At 59.9% G+C, this 8,256-nt stretch overlaps 1 protein-coding gene across 10 annotated transcripts in view; it reads left to right on the plus strand.

Annotated features, from left to right (window-relative positions):
- The window catches only part of GCGR (glucagon receptor), a 14,314-nt gene extending 7,793 nt beyond the window's left edge, over window positions 1-6,521 (plus strand). For 2 of the 10 annotated variants that reach the window (XM_046676038.1, XM_046676039.1), the window contains exons 6-13: window positions 19-165; window positions 243-399; window positions 485-644; window positions 718-778; window positions 1,070-1,139; window positions 1,464-1,552; window positions 1,910-1,951; window positions 2,310-3,531. In XM_046676038.1, coding sequence (XP_046531994.1) covers window positions 19-165; window positions 243-399; window positions 485-644; window positions 718-778; window positions 1,070-1,139; window positions 1,464-1,552; window positions 1,910-1,951; window positions 2,310-2,991 — 1,408 coding nt within the window. In that variant the 3' untranslated portion in view covers window positions 2,992-3,531. The other 8 variants (XM_046676034.1, XM_046676032.1, XM_046676035.1 and 5 more) reach the window with 8 other exon arrangements.
- The last annotated feature ends 1,735 nt before the right edge of the window (window positions 6,522-8,256 follow it).

Consider the following 8,256-nt stretch of genomic DNA (forward strand, 5'->3'; position numbering starts at 1 on the left):
TGGGTGGGGATGGGTGAGGCGGCCCCGCCCAGCCCTGACCGGGCACTGCAATTTGCAGAAGGAGGTGGCCAAGATGTACAACAGCTTCCAGGTGATGTACACTGTGGGGTACTCCCTCTCCCTCGGGGCCCTGCTCCTGGCCCTGGCCATCCTGCTGGGCCTTAGGTATGCCCACTCACCCAGCGCACGGGGGCCCTCGGTGGGCAGGGCAGCGGGCAAGTCCTGACCCGCTGTCCCCGCAGCAAGCTGCACTGCACCCGAAATTACATCCACATGAACCTGTTTGTGTCCTTCGTGCTCAAGGCCAGCTCTGTGCTGGTCATCGACACGCTGCTCGAGACACGCTACAGCCAGAAGATCGGCGACGACCTCAGCGTGAGCATCTGGCTGAGTGACGAGGTGAGCGCCCGGACCTGGCTTCCTGGCCTCCCCGCCCCGAGGTGGCAGGTGACTGTGACTTGAGCTCACCCTGCCCTGTGGCCAGGCGGTGGCCGGCTGCCGGGTAGCCGCGGTGTTCATGCAGTATGGCATCGTGGCCAACTACTGCTGGCTGCTGGTGGAGGGTGTGTACCTGCACAGCCTGCTGGGCCTTGCCACTTTCCCGGAGAGGAGCTTCTTCACCCTCTACCTGAGCATTGGCTGGGGTGAGTGTGCTGGTGTGGTGGGGGCAGGTTGGCCTGGGCCATGGGACCACAGCTGCTCCGCCCCCACCCGCAGGTGCCCCCATGCTATTCGTCATCCCCTGGGCAGTGGTCAAGTGTCTATTCGAGAATATCCAGTGAGTATGAGCTGACCAGAAGACAGGCCCAGGGTGGCCAGGGCCTTACCTCTCCTGGAGGCATGGTGCTGGGCTGGGCTTGTGGGGAGTGGCTGTATGGCTCAGTGCATGGGGGCAGTACCGGGGTCTCTGGCCAGAGGCAGTGGGGGGATGAGCCAGCCTGGTGCCCGGGGATGGGAGTCATTCATGACCATTTCCCTTCCTTTCCCGAGACACTAATTAGATCCCCACAGAATCTAGGGCGTGGGGGGCTGGGAGGCTGCCAGGACATGAGCCAGCCCCATCCTGCAGGTGCTGGACTAGCAATGACAACATGGGCTTCTGGTGGATCCTGCGCTTCCCTGTCTTCCTGGCCATCCTGGTGAGGAAATGAGGCACCTGCTGCTCCCACAGGGAGGGATTCGGAGGCTGGTGGGGTTGGCCCCCCAGCCCCCTCCTTCCTTGTCTGCCTGCAGAAGCCCAAGGAGACAGACAGCATCCTGCCTGGGTGGACAAGGAGGGAGGCCACGGTACTCAGCCAGGACACTGGCTGGCGCCCTGGGCCTCGGGCCAGGTGCCCATCCTTGACTGGGCATCCACCAGCCCTGGGGCCACATGAGCCAGGCCTCATCTGGGTGCCAGGCCCCCCTACAAGAGGGAAAGTGGGGGCCCGAGGGCTGCCCTGAGCTGTGCCCTCCACACACAGATCAACTTCTTCATCTTTATCCGCATCATTCACATCCTCCTGGCCAAGCTGCGAGCCCACCAGATGCGTTACACTGACTACAAATTCCGGTGGGTGTGGGCAGTGGAGGTCAGGCAGCTCACGGACCCTGAGACCCCTTGGGGGCCCGAGGGGGGTTGGGGTGGGGATGGGGACACCAGGGCCCTGGGGGGCAGGGTGAGGCCCTAGTGGATCAGGCTCCGCCCCCACAGGCTGGCCAAGTCCACGCTGACCCTCATCCCCCTGCTGGGGGTCCACGAGGTAGTGTTCGCCTTTGTGACTGACGAGCATGCTCAGGGCACCCTGCGCTCCGCCAAGCTCTTCTTCGACCTCTTTCTCAGCTCCTTCCAGGTGCCTGCCCCCTCCACCCCCCCCATAACCTCCCACCCCCTGGCCTCCATGTGGCCCTGACCACCCCCTCTCTCCAGGGCCTGCTGGTGGCTGTTCTCTACTGTTTCCTCAACAAGGAGGTAGGTGGGGGCTCTGGGACCAGCCCTGGGGTCGGGACCAGAGTGGAGCGTGGGCGCCTGGCCCCACCCCTGCACAGGGGTGCAGCCCTTCACATCCACCTGCATTTACTGAGTGCGCTTGCCACTGCACTGGGTGTCAAGCCTCTCTAGATGGGTCAGCCTCAGCCCGGTCCTCAGGGAGCGCACAGTGAAGGGGGTCCCTCCTCAGAAGGCCACAGACCCCAGCATTCTGTGGTAACGGAGCCCATCTTGGTCTGTGCCCAGGGCACCATGCAGCCCTCCAAGGCCGGGAGACTGGGGATCCTGGGAGGTGGGAGAGGCGGGCCCTACGACTGGCCCAACCTGCCCACCACCCCAGGTGCAGTCGGAGCTGCTGCGTTGCTGGCATCGCTGGCGCGTGGGTAAGGCCCTGCAGGAGGAGTGCCACATGGGGAGCCACACGACCTCAGCCCGGCCCGCCGGCAGCACCCCCCGCGAGAAGCTACTGCTCTCCAGGGGTGGCGGCAGCAATGGGGCCAGCCAGGACCCCTCAGCAGAGACCCACTTGGCCGGCGGCCTCCCTGGGTTGGCTGAGCGCCCCTTCTGACGTCCCCTGGAACCCCAGCTGGGGCTGGACTCAGGTGCTGAGAGAGGGCATCGCCAGAAAATCCAGAACCGGATGCCCAACGGAGGCGGCAGGGGTGGGAGCCAGACAGCAGCCCCATCGTCCCCGTGTCCCCCAGGGTGGTGGTCTGAGGGGCAGGGCCTCCCCTCCCCACACCTGCACTGTGCCGGGGTGGGGGACAGAGTGTTGTAGGGGTACAAGCTGTTCTTCAAATGCATGCCTGCGTGTCCCCGTGTGTGTTGGTGTGTCCAGTATTCAAGGAAATGTGTGTCCTCCAACAATAAAGAGCTCAAGTAGTGGCCGCTGTGCACACCCTGGAGAGCTGGGCTGCAGGAGAGGGGCAGGCTGGGCCCAGGGCCTCCATGTAGGAAAAGAGCAGTGTGGCTGGGGCCTCGTGCTGGTGTGCTGCCTCTGGGAGGCCCCCTTTTACAGATGAATTGGAGCTGGAACCCCTGATGGTCCCCAATGCGTGAGCGGTGGCTGGCGGTGCCCCTCCCTGTCTCCACCAGAGCCATCCTCCCATCCTGGTTCAGGAGGGGCTCACTCCCAACCTGGGCCAGAGTGAATGGTCCCCATTAGCTTTGGCCCTCAGCACCCAGAAGCTCACCATTTGCCAGCAGAGGAATGTGAACAGGGGTGATGGCCGAGGGAGACCACCAGCATCACACTCCTTCTACCAACCCCACACAGACACCCCTGGCTCCCCCTGGAACCGCAGCCAGGGCTGGACTCAGGCCCAGCAAGGGCATCGCCGGACAATCCAGCACCGGCTGTCCTCTGCTGGTCTCTACTTCATCCTGGCTCTAGCCACCCCAGCGATTCGCAGGCCATGCAGCAGATTGCAGCGGAGGGAAGTCGACCCCCAAACTTGAAATGGTCCAAGTGAAGGCAGCAGCAGTTTCCCGAGACCTCTGCATGGCCCTGCTGTGGCCACTCAGCATAGAGACCCAGGCCACTCCAGTCCTTGCTGCGCCAGGTGTGCACGGAAAGGCAGCTGTGTGCAGTGAGGATATCGTCCCTGGCTTGGTGGGTGGGCACCCTGCTTGGCAGGCAGTGAAGGCTTATGCTCGCCAGGAAAGAGATAAGCATGGGACATCGGAAGAGCCAGGCGGTATGCTGGAGTAGGGGTCCTGATTGTCTGGGGTGCACCCTGAGGTCCAAGTTGCCATCTGGGGACAGTGTGTCTGGTGTAGAGAGTGGAGGCAGGTGCAGGAGCAGAAGTCCATGTGGAGACTGTGGTCCCCCCTCAAGAGCACCCCCTGCGGCCAGTCCCGTGATGCCTGGTGGGGTGTGTATGGGGAGAGGGGCGCTGTCAAAGGAGGAAGGGGCCACAGGAGGAGAAAGCACAAGCCAGCCCGGCTGGTCAGCCAGTGTCCCTGCTCCCAGGAGCTGGTGGGAGGCAAGTGCTGGGCCCTGGGGGAGGTGGCCATGTCCCCCGCCCGGCCACGTGGGCTGGAGCTGCTCAGGCAGAGCCGGGCTAATTGGAGCAAATGAGAGGACAGGAGGCCTCTCAGGAAAGGTAAATAGAATTACTCACCCGCCAGGCACTGGGGCCCTCCTCAGGGGCCTTCACCCCGTGCCACCCACGCCCATTGCAGGCCTGGATGCAGCAGAGAGGGAAGTGACGAGGGGTCCTCAGGGAGGGGCGGGAAGCCATCAGGGGAAATTGGGCTCTCCTGTGGCCCAGGTGGGTTGCCAGTGTTACTGTGTTGGCAGGGGCTGCAGGGTGGGGCACAGTGCAGCCAGCTGCACCTCTGCAGGACCTGTGGGCAGGGCCACCCTGCAGCTGGAGGCCTGAGGCCCCTGACCTTGAGACTTCAGGCCACATCTTGTCCCAGACCCCACAGGCCCCAGGCCCAGACTCTCCTCTGAGCTGCTGCCACAGGGGCACCCTGCCAGCCCTCACGCCCAGAGCTTGTGTGGGCACAAGCAAGCACAGGCAGGACACAAGTTCTCCTTCACGCCGGCTGAGCTCAGGGTTGGTGACTGCCCCGGGGGTGTGCCACTCACCTAGGGGCCTCCTGACAGCCCTCCCCACACTGACCCCTCTCTGCCCTTGTACTCCTTCACCTCTGTCCCTGTCCCCAAGGGAACTAGAGCAAGCTGGTGGAGTCAGGGGCGGAGGCGGAGGCCTGGCAGGGGCTGGACTCGCCTAGCCGATAAACATTGGTTCTGACCAGGCAACTCTGCAGGTGGGGTGGAGGGGGGATGGGTGGGAGAACCCACTTTCTAACTCAGGGCCCAGCACCCACAAAGCATCACTTCCCATCCATAAAGATGAACACTCCAGGCCCTCTGCCCCTCCCCCATCTCTACTTCCCTTCCCACCTCCACCCCAGTCCCTCCCCTCAGGCCATCCCCCAGTATGGCCCCCCAGTGTGGGTATGGCCCAGCTTGTGTGTGTGTGTGTGTGTGTGTGTGTGTGTGTACACGCTACTAAAATGAGGTTGGAGACCAAGAAAGAGGAAAACATGGACTATGATAAACAGGAATCAACCCTAGGAAAGCCAAGGGGCAGCCCCAGGATGGCAGCTGTGTGCCACACAGGGTGGGTCCCTGAGGGGAGGGCGCCTCAAGCAGGGCAGAAGGCTCCAGGAGAGACACTCTCAAGGGGATCAAAGTGATTGAGCACACTGGGAGGAGATTTAGACGACCTGGACTTAATTCGTGTTAGTACATAGAAAACTAAGCAAATGAAAAAAGAAGGCAATCAATAACTCCAAGGAAAACAAGAAGTTGGGCAGAAAAGAAAAAACAGTCACAATTTACCACAGGGCTCAGCTCTGAATACAAACGTAGACATCATAATGTAAATACTCTACACTGATGTAACCAAAGTCATGAGAGAAAAAAAGAACTGTCCAGGGAGGGTGGTGGATGGGAAGTGTGCATGCGCGTAGTGGGGGTGGGGGAGAAAACAAAATGGGAAGATCAAGAAGTAACAGTTCCTGCATGCTACTTAGAAATAGAAACACAAACCAAAGAATCGACTTAAGAGCTGAAAGTGGTTGCCTCTGGGTGAGGGGTGGGAGAAGGCTAAGGGCTGCAGGGCCACTCTCTAAGCCGCTCCAGCCTCTTGCAGGACACTTGGGCAGCCCTCAGCCCCAGATCCTCCCCCGCCTGCTTTCTCTGACCTTGCTTTCCACTGCTCAGTCCTTTTCCTGCTTCCTCCTCCTCTCTCTGACTGCAGTGCCCAGGGATCAGGTCCCACCCTCCTCCCTTCTTTATCCATCTTTAAACATCAATATTCAGATGACTTCCAGTCTGTATCTGCAGCCCCGTGGCCCTCCCAAATCCATGCTTTAGACTGAGCTCCCTACCTGGCACCTCAAATTCCACACGTCCACCTCAAGCTCCTTACTGCCCCCGACCCAGCTTCCTCCTTCCACGGCTCACTGAGGCAGCCCTCCTGACAGGTCCTGCTTCTACCCTGAACCCAGCAGCCCATTCTCAACACAGTAGCCAGAGCAATCCTTGTATGTCCAGGCTTCTCCTATGAATCCCATGAAACCTCCATCTCTCGCCTCAGTTCACAGAAATGCAGAACACAGAGAAGCCTGTTAACACTACAAGGATGTGACCAGCCAAGTTCAGAATATGGGAAGCTCCATCATCAAGTGCCCAGGGGCCTTCAATACATAAATGGAAGGAAGGGGATGGGCCTGTGATTAAAAAGGACTTAGGGACCTGTCTAGCAGCTGCCCCAGATGCACTCTGCCTTCCTGTCCTGAGTCCATAACCCACCTAGAATGTTATTTAGGACGTTAGGGGAATACAGACCGGGTACTTGATGGTATTAGGGAATTATTGTTCATACTCAGTAAACACGAACATGCTCAGAGTACATACTCAATAAAAATTGACTAAGTTAAAATTCTGATCAAAATAAAAGCTTAAAAAGTCAGAATAAGGGGCTGGCCCCATGGCTGAGTGGTTAAGTTCGTGCGCTCCGCTGCAAGCAGCCCAGTGTTTCGTTGGTTCAAATCCTGGGCGCGGACATGGCACTGCTCATCAAACCACGCTGAGGCAGCGTCCCACATGCCACAACTAGAAGGACCCACAAAGAAGAATATACAACTATGTACTGGGGGGGCTTTGGGGAGAAAAAGGAAAAAAATTAAAAAATCTTTCAAAAAGAATCAGAATAAGCTAGTCTCTTACAGGAAGTCACCACTTCCTCATCTGTAAAATTGGGGTGATAAAACTTGCCCCACAGAGTTGTTGACGTTGAATGAAAGCAAATGGTGACAGGCACGCACCTAGAGCAGGCTGTGGTGAAGTGAGCACACCCTTTCTTCCAGGACGCCCGCCGCATCTCCCCAGCTGCCCGCACTGTACAAAGGAGAGAGAGGGGTCTCCAGCCACTCACAGCTGGGCAGCCCCACTGCTCTGGTGAGTGTCCCTAGCACCTCGGATGAGGAGGTGGCAGCGCCCCTCCATGAGTCCAGCAGAGCAGCCAGGAGGACCACCACCCACCCTGCACCCGTGCCCAGCCCTCTCCACCAGCTGGCATCCCTGAGCCGCCCGTCTGCCCCCTCTCTCCCGACACCAAGACCCCCTTTGTGACCACACCAGTCCTCACCCATTAGGTGGAACCCACAGACAGGACATCTGGACCCCGTGTTAGGGAAGGGGCGGCACGAGAGTGCGGGTCTGCTGTGAAGTTGGGGCTCCGGGCCCAGCTGGGGCGCGTCCACAGATTTGACCCAACTCTCCCCCTTACTCCCTCCTCCTCCCCTGCCCCCAGAGCCCCATCAGTCTTCCCTCCTGGCATGTGGCCTGTTAACCACATTCCCACCTCCAAGGTGTTCCTGGAAAGACCCCAGGCCAAGGGCCTCCACCTCACAGAAAAGTTAAATTGGCAGGGACAGCAGGAATGAAGGGGCCTTGAGGAGTGTCTCATGGACCCACCTATGCACAGGTCGGGGGACTAGCTATCAGGCCAAGGGTCCCACCACTAGTGGTGAGACCAGGGAGTGTGGCTGTGAGGAGGGGAGGCCCAGATTCTGGGGCCCAGTGTAGCCAAAATGAAGCTGAGGTCAGGGTCCCCACTCCTACCTTCCAGCCCCACAGAAGGGGGGAATGGCCCAGGGGGGGCTTGAAGTCAAAATCAAGTCGATTTTTAAGGAATGCAGCAAGATATTCCTTAGACATTCCCCAGTGTGCTGCCTGGGGGCCTCAGCACTCCTTCAAGAAGAGGACTTTGGACCACCGCAGCACACACCCTCACTTTACAGATGGGGAAACTGAGGCAGGCCAGCAGTGTGAGGTGCCCCAGGGCTTGCAGCAAGGCCAAGACTGCAGCCACCAGAAGCAGACGTCCAACTCCCCGTGAGGTCTTGTGGGTTGTGCTTGCTGTGCCCAGGTCAAGTGTCCACTCCAGGCCGTGCACGAGGTAACTAATGATGGCAGCAGGCACCAGCACTGGGCAGCCGCCCAGGAGGCAGGTACCAATTTCCACCCGAGGCAGCAGGCCCGGAGACTCAGTAACTTGCTCAAAGTCACCAGTGCAGCAGTGGGTTGCCCCGGGTTCAAGCCCACCTCCCCACCTCTCCGGCAGGGGGCCTTGCTTCACAGAATCCCCACAGGGGGACAGGGCCTTGTTTCCACCATGTCTGCCTCGTCCTTGGTGGTCCAAGACATAGTGGGTGGAGGGTGTGACGTGTGTGCCAGTGTGCCCACTCAGCCTCTGGCTGCAGCT

This window comes from Equus quagga, chromosome 11 (assembly GCF_021613505.1).
Source record: "Equus quagga isolate Etosha38 chromosome 11, UCLA_HA_Equagga_1.0, whole genome shotgun sequence".
Taxonomy (NCBI): domain Eukaryota; kingdom Metazoa; phylum Chordata; class Mammalia; order Perissodactyla; family Equidae; genus Equus; species Equus quagga.